General features: G+C 45.5%; 1 protein-coding gene across 1 annotated transcript in view; it reads left to right on the top strand.

The window, feature by feature from the left end:
- The window catches only part of TTC34 (tetratricopeptide repeat domain 34), an 89,160-nt gene extending 75,492 nt beyond the window's left edge, over window positions 1-13,668 (top strand). Inside the window, exon 8 of the mRNA XM_083162914.1 lies at window positions 12,517-13,668. Within this exon, the coding sequence (XP_083019040.1) occupies window positions 12,517-13,038 (522 nt within the window). The 3' untranslated portion in view covers window positions 13,039-13,668. The remainder of the gene's footprint in view (window positions 1-12,516) is intronic.
- The last annotated feature ends 4,232 nt before the right edge of the window (window positions 13,669-17,900 follow it).

The raw sequence follows: 17,900 nt of genomic DNA, 5'->3' as shown, positions 1-17,900 counted from the left end.
ACAGAGCGAAACCCTCACATTCTCAGCGGTGTGGAAAAGATCGCTGCTATCTGTGTGGTGTAAGGACTACACAGTGGCCCTTATTCTGTTTCACTCGCAAAGGCAAATTCCTTCTCAAATGGACAAAACCATGTGCACTGCAGGTGGGGCAGATGTAACATGTGCAGAGAGACGCACAGTTTGTTTTATCACTGAATCGGAATCTGCTGCCCTATATAAGAAACTGGAAATAAATCATAATAAATAAATAGTTGCCTACCCTCCTGAATTAGCAGCAATCTCCCTCTCTCCCTCATTATGGACCCCATACATCAGCAATTCATTGTGACAATCCTCAGATCTGGAGATGATTGTCACAATTAATCTTTATTGTGTGGGCTTCCCCTTTTGGCAATCCCAATCAACAATTAATAGGGATCGCCAATCGATTGCTGAATCAGATTTTTAAACATGTTTAATAATCTGGTATTATCTGCAGTTGTTTTTTATGTGTGTGGGCATTCCCAACTCGTCTTCTTTTTCTATTTACATTATGAAAAGAAGTAACATCTGAAATGACAATCGATTGATGTGATGTACGGCACTTTCCAGATATGAAGATGCAATCTTTAGATGGGAATAATCTGCCGATCACTGAAATAAATCTGTAATGTGTGGGCAAGTCAAATAGATTGTAGAAACCATTTATCTGGCCAAAAAATCACTGAATCTGGAAAACCATTAATTGTGATTGCTGATGTATGGGGCCCATTAGTCTAGAAATCTCCTTCATTTCACCTAGCTCACATTACACTCTTACATTTTTGGGTTAAAAAGTTATAAGAGATAGATACATTTACATTGAATCATCAGCACCATTTCCCAGCACTTTACCAATTATAGTAGCTCTTACTGACTGCTTTGGTTCTCATCTACATTTGGGAAAAAATTCCACTCAGATGTAGCAGTGCACACCCACGCTTCTAGGTGCCACATTCACAATCTCTTTTCATTATCTCTCCATATATGGAATTAGACACGCCCTTTGGGTGGAGCATGCCAACTATAATCTCCCTGTTACATTTGGGTGAGTTATTTTGTTTCTGTGCAGGGAAAATACTGGCTGCTTTATTTTGACACTGCAATATAGATCTCACTTTGAAGTAAAACCCCACCGAAATCTAATTCTCTCTACACGTTACATCTGCCCCCCCCCCCCCCTGCAGTGCACGTGGTTTTGTCCATTTGAGAAGGAATTTGCCTTTGCAAGTAAACCAGCAGAAAGGCCTCTGTGTGGAATTAATAGGCCCTCAACCATACAGATGTAGCTCTTTTCATCTTTGCAGGGGCTGGCAATTCCATCGCCAGCCCCCACCGGCTACCGCCAGGGGCGTGCATCATCGCCGGCTTCTGCCTGTTCACACATGCCGCGTTGCATCTGTCTGCATGCATCTCACAGACCCGGAAGCCCGGCCGCCCATCATTTCCCTTAACACTGCAGTCCCCGGGGCCAGTCACAATTACAAACAAATACCAATTGTGGGCGATCGACTCAATTTCTAAAGTAGTGACACATCACTATCCATACTGGGCTGTTACATGGAGATGCAGAGCAACTTAATGCTTCCGCCCTCCCCATTTACTAGCCTCAGCAGCCAAACAGCGATAGTAACTACTTCAATGGGCACTTTAACACCCAAGATTGATAATGCATGCATAAAAAATATATTCATGAACATATTCATGAACATACAGAGAAAAGAGAACACTGAAAATACACAGATATAATAAACCTCAGCCAGCAGAGATAACCAAATTCACATCAGTCTATTCCAGTTCAGCTTATCATTCAGGCCATCTGGGCGTGTGGTCCCTAACCTAGAAATCCAATTCTTCAATTCTAGAATTAGTCATTTTTTTGACCCTATCACCACCTCTCATGGACTCTTTAATATGGTCTATAATAATTTGAGAGAGAAAATGGGATGGTAAAATTCTTTGAAGTGGTGAGCTACAGGTCTATCAATCTGTATTCCCGAAGAGGAAAGACCGATGTCCGACCGGTGCATCTCCATACGATCACGGAAGGGACGCGTAGTTTGCACAATATACAGTAATACAATCCACATGGGCAAACAATTATGTATACCACATGGGAAGTTTTGCAAGTCAACACAAGCCTGATATCAAACATTTGATCGGAATGAGGGTGCTTAAATTGTCGACAGACCATCATATGTCTACATGTTGCACAGGAGTGGCAGCTGTAACAACCAGGAGGCTTAAAATAATTATTAACAGGTTTGGGCATCCCCATCACCGTTATATCAGTTTTTACGAGTCGATCTCTCAGGTTTGAACCCAATTTGAACGCAGCTAGCGGTCTTAGTGAATTCAGGCCAGGTAAGTCTGTATCACACTTAATTATAGGCCATAGGGCATTGGTAGCATACCGGATCACAGGACTACTAGATGAAAAAAAAACTAGACCATGGAAGAGTCGATGTAGGATTGCATTCTTTGGAAACAAACAGCTGCAAGCGTGACATACTTAAGACCTGAGTCTTCTGTTTCTCTAATAATCCCCGATCATAACCTCTATGTACAAACTTTTCTATGAGGTCATTGAGCCGGGTTTCAATGCCAGTGGCATCGCCCATTATTTTGGAGACCTGCATCATCTGTGAGAGTGGGAGACCACGTTTTAATGCTGGTGGGTGGTGTCTACATCCTTAAAAAATACATCCGTGGGAATTCTCCCCTCCTCTATCCTGATAGCGACATCTAGGAAATGGGAGATCGTACAACTACATGATGCAGTAAATGTAATAGTTGAGTCTCCAGAGTTGATGTTGGTTAATAGCTCAGAGAGTAGCGCTTGTCCACCCGTCCATAGAATAAAAATGTTATCTATGTAACGGGTGTACATTAACAAATGATCTCTGATCTCTTGCTTATTAAGAAACAGACGCTCCTCCTCCCCAAACAAGAAAATGTTGGCAAATGAAGGGGCCACAGCTGACCCCATAGCACATCCCCTTAATTCGAGATAATATGCCCTATCGAACAAGAAAAAGTTACGCTTAAGGGTTAATGCCAACAACTGAAGAAACAAATCATGGTCCAACAGAGTTGGATCCAGGTAATCATGGATAAAGATGCGTATAGCCTCCAAACCCCCATCATGTGGGATGGAGGTGTAGAGGCTACACACATCAAGGCACACCATTATCACTTCATCAGTCCGACACAACATTTGAAGAAAGCTGGTGGTGTCTTTAAGAAACAGACTTTTCTTTAGTCAAAAGGGGTTGTAATAAAGCATCCAGCAACTGTGCAAATATGGCTGATATAATGAGTTGCGTGCGGCGATGATAGGCCTTCCGGGGAAGGGGGGGGGGGGTTTGGGCATTCTTGTGCACTTTAGGGAGAGAATAAAGTACAGGAACCAAAGGCCTTTCACAGAAGATGGCCTTAAACACTTTTGCTGAAATCTTACCCTCATTCACAGCTTTCCTAAGTAATTCATGCAACTCTTGTTGATATACTGCAGTGGGATTACCTGGCAGTTTTCCAGATATATCACCATCAGCTAGATGATTATACAACTCTTTTCTATAATCTCGGTGTCATCATTGACTCCTCCCTCTCTTTCACCCCCCACATTCATGCTCTCTCACAGTCTTGCCGCTTTCACCTACGCAACATCTCATGCATCAGACCATTCCTCTCCACTGACGCGACCAAAATTCTCATTCACTCTCTTGTCATCTCCCACCTTGACTACTGCAACATCCTTCTCTCTGGGCTACCTCTCACCCGCCTCGCACCTCTCCAATCCATTCTTAACGCTGCTGCTAGGCTCATCTTCCTCTCCCGCCGCTCTACCTCCGCCTCCCCCCCTCTGTCTATCTCTTCACTGGCTCCCCATTCCTTTCCGAGTTCTCTTTAAACTCCTCACCACCACCTACAAGGCTCTCTCCTCCTCCACCGCTCCTTACCTCTCTTCACTGATCTCTATCCACACTCCCTCCCGTCCTCTTCGCTCCATCGCTGACCGCCGACTGACCTCTCACCTAATCACCTCCTCCCACTCCCATGTCCAAGACTTCTCTTGCGCTGCCCCCTGCACTGGAACAACCTCCCGCCACCCATCAGGCTTTCTGATTCCTTTACCTCCTTCAAGCGCTCCCTCAAAACCCACTTTTTTCGACTAGCCTATCCCTCCTCCTAACCTCTTTTGATCCTCCTATCCTGCCTCCGTTCCCCTCCGTTCCTACTTATCCTATTGTTTTTCGTTCGTCCACCCACCTATTTTTAGTATGTTAACTCTTATGAGTAGGGTCCTCCTTCCTCACGTACTCACCCTACCTCTTTACCTCACCTGTGCTCCTGTCCTGTTCTTCCCTTCCTCTACTTCATCTTCAGTCTCCTCGACAATTTTGACACCTACTTCTGAACTGATGCTGATTTTAGTTCTACCAGCTATACCCCTATTTATACTGGATTTTTCAACACACCCTGTACGTTACCTTGTAATTTGTTTTTTGTTTGCTATGTACGGCGCTGCGGACACTTTGCGGCGCCTTATAAATAAACGTACTACTACTATAATCTGTCATATCTTGCACGATAATGGCCCCGCCGATAAGGCCTGATAACTATATCATCATATTTAGACAGATTAGACAGAGCTGCAGATTCAGAGGGGGTGAGATTTGTATTAATTTTGGCAGGTGCAGCCACAAATTTAGACACAGATTGATCAATAACCGTCCAAAAGTTCAAATGGAAGCATTGGATGAGGTGGGGTCAAATGATGATTTAGATTTGGACTGAAGAAAACCCGCAAGTGGATCAGGGGGACCGCTTTCCGGTCTTGATTGGAAATGTACTTTCAAACTTATTTTCCTCATCAATTTGTGTTGTTCACATTTCCAAAGAAAAGGATCATGCCCATTCGTGGGGACATACGAAAGACCTTTATTTAGGACTCGTAATTCATCAGATGATAATATACATTGAGACAAATTAATTACGGCAACTTCTTGTTGGTACGCAGGGGGGTTTCACCTTATTTCTTTGGTTTTGTTTACCCCGATGGGTGGCCGGCCTCTGCTTGTTCTGGCCGAACAGCTTGGCACACAATTATATTCTCCATGCCCACTGGGATGGTAAAGTATGAACAAGTCGGCTTAAAAAAATAAAACATGATAAAACTCATTTTCCATGTCAACCTTTTTCATGCTGACCTTTTGATTGCGTCAACCATTTTCATGCGCTGACCTTTAGTCTGTCAACCAACAGTGGTCGACTTAATGACACTGTCCACCTAAGGAGAAATCCTGATAATCGTGTGGAGCTTCCACCCCCAGAACAGTTGGGTAAGTTTCCCACCTTCTCTGGAGCCCCCTTCCCCCCTCTCACGACAGCGTGCAGTGGGTGGTCCAAGGAAGATCTATATGAATCTATCTATTATCTTCTAGAAGGTTCTAAATAAATAAGAAGTAGAATCTGATTGGTTGCTATGGGCAACATCCCATCTTCAATAGAACTCCCATCATAGTAATTTCCCCCCTGATGTCTGATATAGATGGAAAGGAAACAGGAGATGGAATGTGCAGGTTGCCTACGACAGCTGGATATTATGTTACATATCTATTGCAGCGATGTCCTAGTGTTGAACCGCGCTACCACAATCGCCTGCTCAGCTGTGTATGAATCATGGTACACAGGCTACTGGGACACTCCTAACCTTTGTCACTTACTCTCCAGAGTGCGATAAAAGATGTTATTTACTAATCTCCCTCCATTCCTGACACTTGGTACAGCTGCATTGTGCGCGTTACATTCATTTTTCCTTCATTGTGTAATATACCGAAATACAAAATGATATTAACATATGCTGTAAAATATGGGCTAATATCAACACACTCTGAATTCTTATCCCATCCCAAAAATCAGATGGTGCTTCCAGCCCACTTGGAAAGGAGGGCAAGTATCCCGCAGTCCCAGGGGTTTCCCCCGCACCTCCCCTAACACTCCCAATCAGCCACCCACAACAGAGTACCCGTGGGTGGTCCATGAGTAACCCGATGCGCTATGCAAGGCCTTCTTTTTTCAGCACTGTATAGCACAGCGGGGCCACAAGGATGCAATTGTGATGCCATGTGAGCAGTCACGCCCCCTATGCATGGCCAGATTTTAGTCCCCATTGATAATAATGAGATTTTGATTCATTGCCTTCTGCAAATTTCTGTGAAATGCCCTGCATTATGCTATTAGTACATAGGGGCAAAGTAGGTATGTTATACGATTAAATACCTCCCAACTTTGAAGGGTCGGGTTACGTAAAGGGGGTGTGGCCTCAGAGAAAATGGGCATGGCTTCACTGGAATCTCCACCCCTGTTTTGTCACATGAGCAGGGAGTGCAGGGGCCCGGGGAGGGGGGGGGACACTCCTAACTTCCCTCCTCCCCCCATAGGACATTGCTGGCTCCCGGTGGGACTGCCTCGTGAAAATTGGGACAGTTGGGGGGCATGCAATTACTCACGTTCCAGAGAAACTGTCCCAACAGCTGAGTGTTACATATCAGCAGCCAGTTCCCTCTACGCTTACCATGTGTTTCACATTTACTCTACAAGAGGCTGCGCTAATGAGACAGAGACCTTTTAGCCCTCAGCACACACTCTAATGCCGTAACTGCAAGTGACACAGACAATGCTGTTTGTGCTCATCGAGTTTATATTCCCATGTTTCATCTGTCGCTGAATGCTAGATGCGAACTGGTCACATGACTGCGCTAATATTTTGCAGGCTGCTAGGCTGGGAACTCCTCTGCTCGTTAGCCTGACCCCACTTAATAGCTGACAGCGGAGCAGAAAGTGCATTCTGAGAAATCCATTACAGGACAAGTGAGGAAACGTTTTACATCGTACCCTGGGGTTAAAGACCTGGTGATTGTTATTGTACAATGCTGGTTATTGCATAACCAGTGCAGCATTCTTTATTTCTCAGGGTTTTACATGAATATGCATTACCTCTGAGGTGACAGATCTCCACAATTCTGTCGTCAAAGGGCCTGATTCGGCATGTGTTGTAGTTTTGCATAAATTCGCACTAACATGCGTGAGGCTGGCCAGTGTGTCAGGTCTCTCCCCATGGTGTGATTGCAAAATTTTGCAATTAAATCAATAATATGCCAATGCTTCGCTGGATAGCAACCTGCTCATATAAGAAGGGTAGCGTAGCCCCCTGGCTGCGCAGCCTAGCTGCGAAGGCATGTGCAGGGCCGCCATGTTTTGGGTTTCAGCGGTTGCATGTGGTGTCACACAACTGCCATGACCCAAACGATCCGTGCACTCCCGTGTTGTCTGGACTGCACTCCCATCGCCATGATAGGTCGACATGAAAAAGTTGACATGAACTTTCTCATTCTAGTTAATATTGACACCGGAGCAAATGGGCCAGCTGGTTAGTGTAGCGTGTTGCCCATCACCATGTCATGTCGACATTTTGTTAATGTCGACCTAGTGCATGCCGACCTTCTGTCAATTTCGAGGATGACCTATACATTGAAGATGTCTTATCCAGATCCCATTTTTTTTTAACACTCACCTTTGCACAATCCTCTATCGGCAGTAGCACCTCTTCACGGGGGGGGGGGGGGGGGGGGGGGGGGATGTTGCCCATAGCAACCAATGATACTTATTTATTTAGCACCTTCTAGAAGATAGAATCTGATTGGTTGCTTTGGGCAACATCCCATCTTCAATAGAGCTCCCATCTCAGTAAATTTGCCCCCTGAAAATCCACACAATTGTGATTGCGCAGTAAGGAAATCTCCAGGAAAATGGCCTCCATGGCATTTCATGCAGATATGAGCATGTGCAATAGAGTCTTTGCTTCCTAGTGCTCGGACTCTACTGCACTGCTGGCTGGAGAGTAGGTGGCCCAGACAGGGTTACCTATCCTCCCGAAATGGCCCTGGATGGGCGGGCAAGCCTCTTGCATTTAGCGGGTACCCCGCATCAGCTCCCGCCCACACCACTCTCTGCCGTTCAAATACTGGCATTTGCAGCTTTTTGGGGAGGGGCTAAAATTATTCAAATCGCGTCATTAATGCCACATACTCCCCTAAGAATCACAGCATTTACAGGAATGGGGCGGGGCTTAATGACGGCAAGCCCCGACACCCAGGAAAAGCTGTAGAGAGTCTCACCTCCGGGCTTCTCCCGGACAGGAGAGACTTATGGTAGGCAAGTATGCAGGGGGGGGGGGCATGATACATCAGTCCCATAATGATGGCTGCTGCTTGCATGTGCCCTCAGGACCCTGGTATTGTAGTTTGCTGCCTGATTTACCAGCACTGGTAGCATTAAATCATTGCTAATAAGGAGTCGCCTCTATAAACTCTGACTGAGGCGCTGAGTAATTCCAGCTTAGTGCTTGCAAACCTTTATTTTATAATGTACGATAATGTGCAGTCATTATTAAACAAATGAATCAGCTGCTACTGTAATATTCAAGATGGACTATTAATGTGTTACTTGCCAAGCCTAGATAAACAGAACGTAATCCCATGTAGCTGGGGAAAAGCTTTTACTGCGCACCTGTGCACTCACACAGCACTTCTGACAGAACACTTAGCGCATGAAGGGCCGATGGCGGGGGAATGGTAAGCCTGTAGCATGTTGGGCACCTGCCGTCCGTTTATCAGTTATGTAACGATAAGTGGGTCTGATTCAGACCGGCTCGCTAGGCTGCGTATAAATCAGATCCTAGCGAGCAGGCAAACGCACGCTCACCCCTGCCGGCCGGATCCCCTCACTTCACATACACACTTGCTCGCAAGTGCCCGCGTACAGGAGAAATCATTCGATGGTTGCTCACCATCGAATGACTTATCCACTGTTCGCAGCTGAAAAGTAGCCCGGGACTTACTTTTCGGTGGCACGGTCTTCTGCAGATTGGGGGTGGGCACTGACGTCATGTGATGTCATCCACCACCTCGAGCAGACCGGGGAACGCCTGCGTTGTATGGGGCCCGCCCACCGTTTCTTGTGGGCAAGGCCATGAAACACTAGGTGTCCACCCCAGAGCGCCCCCTGGCTGACATTTAATGTGCAAGCGCCCTGGTGAAATCTCGCCAAAGTCCTATGCTGGGGGGGGGCAGTCTGAATAGGCCCCGGTATGTCAACAGATAATGGATAGAATCTGTTTGGTTGCCCATAGCAACATCCCATCTTCAATAGAACTCTGGTCTTGGTAAATAAACCCCCACATATCTGTAAGAATGGAGACATGCTAGATTTTACATCTTCAGGGTGAGCGTTCTATTTCACATGGGATGTTGCTATGGGCAACCAAACAGTTTCTATCTATTATCTTCCAGAAGGTGCTAAATAAATAAAAAGTAGAATCTCATTGGTCACCCTTGAGAATAAAGGGTTTACTAAAATGGGAGTTCTATTGAAGATGGGGTGTTGTCCATAGCGACCAATGAAATTCTATCTATTATCTTCTAGAACAGCGATGGCTAACTTTGACACTACAGCTGTTGTTGAACTACACATCCCAGCATGCTCTACATCATTTTTAGCATAACTGTTTCAGAGCATGCTGGGATATGTAGTTCAACAACAGCTGGAGTGTCAAGGTTAGCCATCAATGTTCTAGAAGGTGCTAAATAAATAAGGAGTATCCTACCATTGCAGACTCCGGTATAGTCAGTGCTGTAGCATGGTCGCCAGCTGTCCTTATTATCCAGGGAGAGTCCCCAATTTGTGAGATGTGCCTCTGGAAACGTCCCTGATCTCAGTGCTGGACAGCTGCATGATAAGAATCCTCCGCTTGTTGAATTAATTTTGTATTCTCTGCACTGTATAAATTAATGGGGAGGGAGGGGGGATGACGAGAAGCCTTTTAAATGCAAAACTCCTTATATAATGAAATTCAGTAAACTTGCGATGATCCTGCTGCTCCTAAATCCGCCGAGACTGGATCATGTGTTCAGGGAATTTAGAGGAAAAAGCAGCTGTACCGCAAACTCTTCAGAAGATGCTGATACAGAATGGTTATGGTATAGAAGCAGTGCCGTTGTTCACATTTTGCTTAATGGGCAGTTGCCCAGGGGCCCAAGGATTCTAGGGCCCACCCCAATGGGAAAGACGGCACTGCCCCGGGGAGCTGCGGCACCGGTCAGCAGGGTCCGGGCAGCGGCGTCCAGGCAGGGGGATCCGGGCAGTGGCGGCTGGGCTGAATTCTCTCAGCCAATCAGCGTCCAGCCAGTCTTTTCAAAATACTTTAAAATTCAGCAGCGCTTCCCGCTCTGCCGCCCGGCAAATAGTGCTACAAGCTCCCTGTCGACGCTGCCCGGATTCCTGCTGCCTGGACACTGCTGCCTGGATACCCGCTGCCTGTATGCCACTGCCTGGACCTGCTGCTGCAAATAGGTTGGGGGTGTGTGTGTTTGGGGGCGGGGGGTAGGTGGAGGGCCCAGTAAATTATTTTACCCAGGGGCCACGCTGATGTTAAGATGGCCCTGGTAAGAATCAAGGCTACCAAGTCGTCAGCCACCCTCTCCACGTCCTATAAGGGAAGTCACTCCCTCCTAACACTGCAGTCTGCTACAGGGGAATGAGTGTAATTATGGTTTATATTTCAAATCTCAACTGTCCTGAGTGCTGGCCCCTCTTCCTAGCAGCATGGGCTGTTGACCCTACTGTCAGTGTCTGCTACCGAAGTGCCTGGCAACAATAAGTGGAAGCCTGCCCTTGAAAAGGTTATGCACTTGGGGAATATAGTAATACTCCACATAACGGTACCATACATAAAAATACCATAGCCAAATATGCCTCAAAGTATCTGCACTGGCAGTGATGTGTTGGGGAAGGGGCAGCCAATACAGTGCCTAGGGGCTAACTGACTCTTAAATCTGTCTCTAGGTTAGTTGGCTTCAGCCATTGTGCATGAGAAGAGGTAAAAAGATATATCAGTGAAAGGCAGTGGGGTAAGTTTCACTACCACATTGCATTGACACACCTGATTTCCCAACCTTGGGTTTCCCTCATCTGTCCTGTTAGATTCTTTGGTTGCGCAGAATAGGAGATCTGATGGGCGAATTGTCTGCAATCTCAGCTCTGTGACTGCTGCTCTTCCTGATCTGGTCCTTACACTGCTATTGGTCTGATGATGGGCACAGGGCAGTCTTCTTATACAGTCAGCCTCTCAGTGTGAGGAGATGATAGAACCATTGGGCGGTATTCAATGAGCCGGAATCGCCAAGTTTTATGGCGATTCCGGGGTTTTTTCGTGGCTGACGGTGATTTTTGGAGCTCCAAATGCGAATCACCGTATTCAATGAGCTAGAATCGCCGTTGACGACCGGTGAATGAAGCTGCAATCGCCAAATGTTTTCCTGTACAAATCGCCGTTTTTTGTGTATAGGATTTTTCATGGGGAATCGACGGTAGTTGAGGGGAATCGCCAAAAGTGTATTCAATGTGAAGTTGGCGATTCCTTTTTCTTCTTTCATATCGCCGTTCCTCTCCGAGTGCCCCTCGTCATCTTTTTATGGTGAACTTTTATAGAAACATGTGAAATAATTGGTTTTAAGTGCTCTATTTAACTATGCAAGTCTAATGTATTATTATTTGCTGCCCTTGTGTGATGTCATGGTCGTAGAAGTGCTATACAAATATATATTTAATTTTTTCAGGTATTTTTTTTTTCTCCCACAAAGCACTGTTCTTACCCATGGTGCACCTCACTTACCCATGATTCTCCTCCCCACCTCACTCCTTCGTTTGCCCTTTGACCAGATTTCCCAGCGTTTGCCGTCTGCTGTATGGGAAGCGTTTGTCCAGGGTAATTTGCTTGTTTCTTGCATTTATCTGCGATTTTTTAAACAACTGACTACATTAATGAGGCTGTGTAGGGAAACGCCGGTATGGCTGAGAATCGCCGTTAGGGCCGGCGATTCTCAGCCACGTTGAATAGGGTGACTTGGCGACTCCCCACGAATCCCCATGCATGGCGATTCACTGCTAAAAACCGGCGATTGGCAGGCGAATGTTAAATCTGAATCACTGTAACCAGCGATTCAGGACATTGAATACCGCCCATTGAGTTTCAAAAGCACAGATACGATCTAAGATTCCATAATTCACAATGGGATTCCTCTATAGTTGTGGGGGAAGAGTTATGAGCGTAACTTGTTTAGAAAGTTTGGCCTCATCTAAAACTGTTATGGTTTTGGTAGATTGAGTCTGTAGTCTATGTTGTCCTATTCTTGGGCTGGCATTTTGGTAGGTATGACCAGGTAGATACCCTATGGCACTACTGAGCCTCAGCTTGCACTTTCAACCTTTGTTGCTGTGGTACCTATAGCACACTCACTGTAGTCCCTGCTTTTGTGCAGCTATAGGGATGACTTTTAGGCCTGTAGCAGTCATATTGCAGGAGCCTGGCCTAGACAACTGATTGTTTGATGTTTTATAGAGCGTTACAGTTAACCATCTCCTTGTTTCTTGCAGACCGCAGGACAAGAGGGGAGCTCATATACCCAAGAAAACAAGCATGAAAAGGCTCTGGATTATATTTCCCTGGCTGTTATAGCCAGTCACAATAACCCCAAATACCTCCGCCAGCGTGCCATGTGCCACTCCCGCCTTGGAGATTACCACAGTGCCGTTGCAGACATGGATAAAGCAATCCAAAGGCACAGCGCCAATGACCTCAAGACACAAGTAGAAGACTTTTGCTCTAAAGGCCACCTGCTGCTGTCAGCACTGGATGAGGAAGCCGCTTGCAGACAGTACATGAAGGCCATAAGCCTGGACAACACATCGGCTTTGGCTGCCATCAGCAATAGACCGGGTAAAGAGAGGCTGTCAGAGATATTCAGTCACTTTGCACATAAATGTTTTGAGCAGAAGTTGTTGGAAGAGTCATGGAAACTGACTGAGTGCGGACTGATTATTAATGAGAACAACCAAGAGCTGAAGAGACTAAAATCAAGGATTAAAAGGGAAGCCTCAGGGTGCATTGTACATTAGAACCATTTACGCCCCACATACATTCGTTAATTAACGAGTGATGTCACAAATATCCCAGGATACCACACACCTCTCTGGCCACACCCAGGATACGCCCCCCTTTTCTAACAACCACACCCACAGTGTGACGCGTTGATTCTGCAACACAATTCTTGACTTGATGAGAACATTGTTACCAGTAGAATGCCCAGTCCAATGTATCTAAGGAGCTAATTATGAACTGTAGAGTGTTTTATTTCATTTGTTGGAAATATATTAGACATGTAACATGTATGTCAGCTACAAGGCCCCGGGGGCGTATATTTATCTGACTTATATCTAAGATACTCCAAGAAGCCCATGATTGCATTTGTTGGGCAAATAAAGTAGATCATGTATGGGCCCCTTTCCCCACATAATGTGTAAAACGGAATATATATTTGCACCTCACATTCTATATTTTGGCAAAGAGCTGTGGAGTGCGGTAAGTTTGTTACCCATATTATGATACGTCAACAGTCAGAATTGACATTCAACATGTAGACAGTGATGCAATATTATGTATACAACAAATACAGAAAAATTTGCCCCAAAAGGTGTCCCACGTTGGAAGGGGATGCGGTCATCTATTAGAATGAACTTAGGTCTACAGTCATTAGGTCTACCCCACTAGGTCGACTGGCAGGAAGGTCGACCTGACTTAAGGTCGACATGGGCCAAGGTCGACATGACTTAAGGTCGAATTTGCATAAAGGTCGACATGAGGAAGGTCGACTGGTCATAAGGTCGACATGGGTTTTTCACTGTTTTTTGAGCCGACATGTGCCGACAGGCGGTATTTCATGCCCTACCATCCACTAGGGCGTGGTGGGAGAATAAAATAGTGTGCCGAGCGCAGCGAGGCACCGTGCCCGAAGCATAGCGAGCGATGCGAGGGTCCGATTCTCATTGCCAACTGTGTACATGTCGACTGTGTCGACACTCGGATAAAAAAACAGTGAAAAACCCATGTCGACCTTATGACCAGTCGACCTTCCTCATGTCGACCTTTATGCAAATTCGACCTTAAGTCATGTCGACCTTGGCCCATGTCGACCTTAAGTCAGGTCGACCTTCCTGCCAGTCGACCTAGTGGGGTAGACCTAATGACTGTAGACCTAAATGCAGTCTGACGAATGATCCCATTCCCGTTGGAAGGGTCTGTATAAGTTCAGATCCAGATGATTTGCATCAATGTAATGCTCTCATATGATGGGCAAATGACATGCAAAAAAGAGAACATACTGTATACATCAGATGAGTGAACCTGTATAACGCTCATAGGTTTTTTACCGTTTACGGTATCCTCTACAATGGGTGCTTAGAGGTGCTTACATATGTTCTTATAGATATGAGCCCATAAAGGTATCTTTTACATATACAGTGACTGAGCGGAGGTAGGAAGTATGACAACTTCCAGCTATTAGTTCCATGGCTGTGGAACGCACGCCATAGATTAGCGTGCTTTGGGAGCGATGTGTTGATTCTTAAGGGCCGCCTGGTGGGCCTGTCATGTACAGCCTGTGACGGTAATATTTCTATGCTAATGACCATGAAGCGGTATGGAACTCAAAATTGTGGCTTGAAAAAGGTCACAATGACCGAAACATTGCTGCTAATTATAAATACTGTACCCAATCGCCGCTCTGATTAAAACCATTGATGAACTTTTAAAATATAGTGAGTGCCTACTTCAATGAAATATATATATATATATATATATATATATATATATATATATATATATATATATATATATATACATATATTAACCCCAATACTTCTCCCGCGCTTGTATGCGCAAATAAAATTCCAATTTAGGTTGCCGCTACTTAACCACCAAGTTTCCTGAGGGCTCGGAAACAGTAACCACAATATACTCCCCAAATGGTGGTATAGCACCTAAGGGGGAAATTTACTAAAGGAAATTTGTAAAAAAATAGGTGTATTTGTATCAAGAAATACACTTATTTTCGACATTTACTATCCCGAAAATACGGCAATTGGTATTCGTAATGATAGCACATCAATACGACTACGAATTGCCGTATTTTCGGGATAGTAAATGTCAAAAATAAGTGTATTTCTGGATACAAATACACCTATTTTTTTACAAATTTCCTTTAGTAAATTTCCCCCTAAATTTCTAAAACAGTCCATATGTCCCACCAAAGTTCATGAAATGAGAAAAGTTGGATTTCCAAACAAGTTCTTTATTCGTTTCCTCAACGATAATGTAAACAATGTCCCAATGTGTTTTGTCTTACAAAGACTTCATCAGGGGAAATAGTTTATACTCTTCCAAAAGCTTCACGATATCATAGATTAGCTTCTGAAAAGGTTATCACGAAGTAAATTACAATTCTTATAGATAGGTATCAAAAGGATGTCCTGTCTCAGTGTCAGCGGATTAAATCTCCTATTAGGACTCCTGTCTCCTGCAGGAATAGCCACTATAACCCAAATTACATATATATGTAATTGGGGTTACACATATATATATATATATATATATATATATATATATATATATATATATATATATATATATATATGTAACCCCAATATTCCACCTCGCGCTAAACCATAATATAAATTAAGTGTGATAATTGGCTACCTTACCACAAGCTTCCCTGAGAGCTAGGGAAACACACAGCCACAATGTAAACCCAATAGTGGTATGCGCCTAAAACTTAATATTAAATGTCCATATATTATAATCAAATCTCCAATTCCAGTGAAGCAATGAGAGATGCTCATCCAATATTTGGTTATTTTCAATGAGTTGTCACAAGCAAAAAGGCAATAAAGAAACATCCCTTTATAAATGGACATTTAATATGAAGTTTTAGGTGCCATGCCACTATTGAGTTCATATATATACAGAGTCCAGTGGTGATTTCCACACAGGCCGGATTAAGGAGAGGATAATATAGGGCCTTATTCTGGTCGGTGCGGATATATCCGCGTGCGTTCGGCCCGCCGATGTTTTGTGTCTGCGCATGTGCAGAGGCGTCTCTGTGCATGTGCGAGCGGGGCGTACGGCCAAATCCCGCATAATATGTGAACACTCCGAACAGGGGGTGGAGAGGGGCGTGAAGGGCTATTTGGGCTCATTACCATATGCATACGCCCCGCGTTTCATGGGCGTTCCCATGCAAACGCTGGGCGTACGTATGGTAATGCGGCCGTGACGCACGTGTAGGGGGCGGACATATGACATCGCCGGATGTCAGCTGCCCGCCCAGATCCCTGCTTTTGCACGGAGAAATGTCCGTGTGGTCTGAGGTTGCGGGAGCTGGTGGAGCACTCGGTCCTGCATTCGATGGTCTGCGACCATTGAATGATGGGGGAGGTTCCCTTAGATGGAGGAGGCGTATTCTGGGAAAAATACACATGCGGTCCGTTCGGCCAGCTTCTTACCGCGTACGGACGGAGTTGGCAATCCGTATGGAAGGCGGGGTTTCGCACGCACGGTCCTGGCCGCATAATCGGATCCGGCCGCACCGATCAGAATAAGGGCCATAAAGAGAGGTCGAAAAGAAGACCGGGGGATACTTGGGATTGTGATTTGAAACACGCTCATAAAAAGTGGTTTAAGACCACTATATACGGTACATCTTTTGACATCGGGATGCCGTTTGTGTATCAATGTGGTGAAGGGACACCAACTGATATTGTTAAATACTAAATATTACAATTCTAGAAGAAACTGAAGCCAACTTTCACTCCTTGCCTAAAATTTCAGATTTTCCATTACAGACTTCCAAAAAGTGGGACAGTTACTGATATAAAATTTGATCATAATAATAAGCATAGCATTAGGGGAGCATTTGGGTCATGGCAAGGTCGACAGGGTCAGAAGGTCGACACAAACATAAGGTTCACAATGGGAAGGGTTGAGAGTCAAAGGTTAGATATGATTTTTTGCAATTTTTTTATCCTGAATTTCTACATAAGTTGACATGGACACATCAGTGTAATTCTGCGCTCACCATGCTTCGGGCACGGTGCCTGGCTGTGCTCGGCACGCTATTATATCCCCCCCAATCCCCCGCAGCCTTACCTATCGCGCTGGTACCGGCGGCTCCGTTCTTCTGCTGAGGACCACCACAAAATGGCCGCCCCCATACAGCAGACAGTTTTAGAGAACTGTGTGCTATATGGGGGTGGCCATTTTGTGGTGGTCCTCAGCAGAAGAACGGAGCCGCCGGGACCAGCGAGATAGGTTAGTCTGCGGGGGATTGGGGGGGGGGGTGTAACTATAGCACCGCAGCCCGGTGCTATAGTTCAGCCGCTGATGTCAACCTTTTGACTGTCCTTCTTCCCAATGTCAATGTCCATCTAATGCTTGTGTCAACCTTCCGATCCTGCCGTTGTTGGCCAATTTCATCACTCAAGAATACTACACATACACAGGGTTGCCTACCCTCCCGGAATGGTTGGGAGGCTCCCGAAAATAGGGTCCCCCTCCTGCCCCCCGCAAAGGTGGGCAACCCTCCGGGACCCCCACTCTGCCCCCCAATCGCAGCATCCTCTTACCCCCGACTGAAGCAATTAAATACCGTCTCCGAGGAGGCGGCGGGGCTAAAATGTCATAATGGCGTCATTAGCCTGGTCCCCTCCATGGAAATCTGCAAATCGGGTAATCTTCCATCATCCCCCCCCCCCCCCCCCCCACTACGCTTTCTATACAGGTTTTCACTTGCATGTAGACAATTCATTTTAGTGCCACCAATATCAGCAGTAACTATTTTCCCATTCCATGTGACAGCCGCTGATATCTGTCGCTGTCAGTAAACATTTAATGAAGGTTTGTTCTCTCTGAGGGGGGACAGTGAAAT

Source organism: Crinia signifera, chromosome 19, assembly GCF_055691185.1.
Source record: "Crinia signifera chromosome 19, ASM5569118v1, whole genome shotgun sequence".
NCBI lineage: Eukaryota > Metazoa > Chordata > Amphibia > Anura > Myobatrachidae > Crinia > Crinia signifera.
The sequence above is the reverse complement of the archived record's forward strand: the minus strand, read 5'-3'. Positions and strand labels throughout refer to the sequence as shown.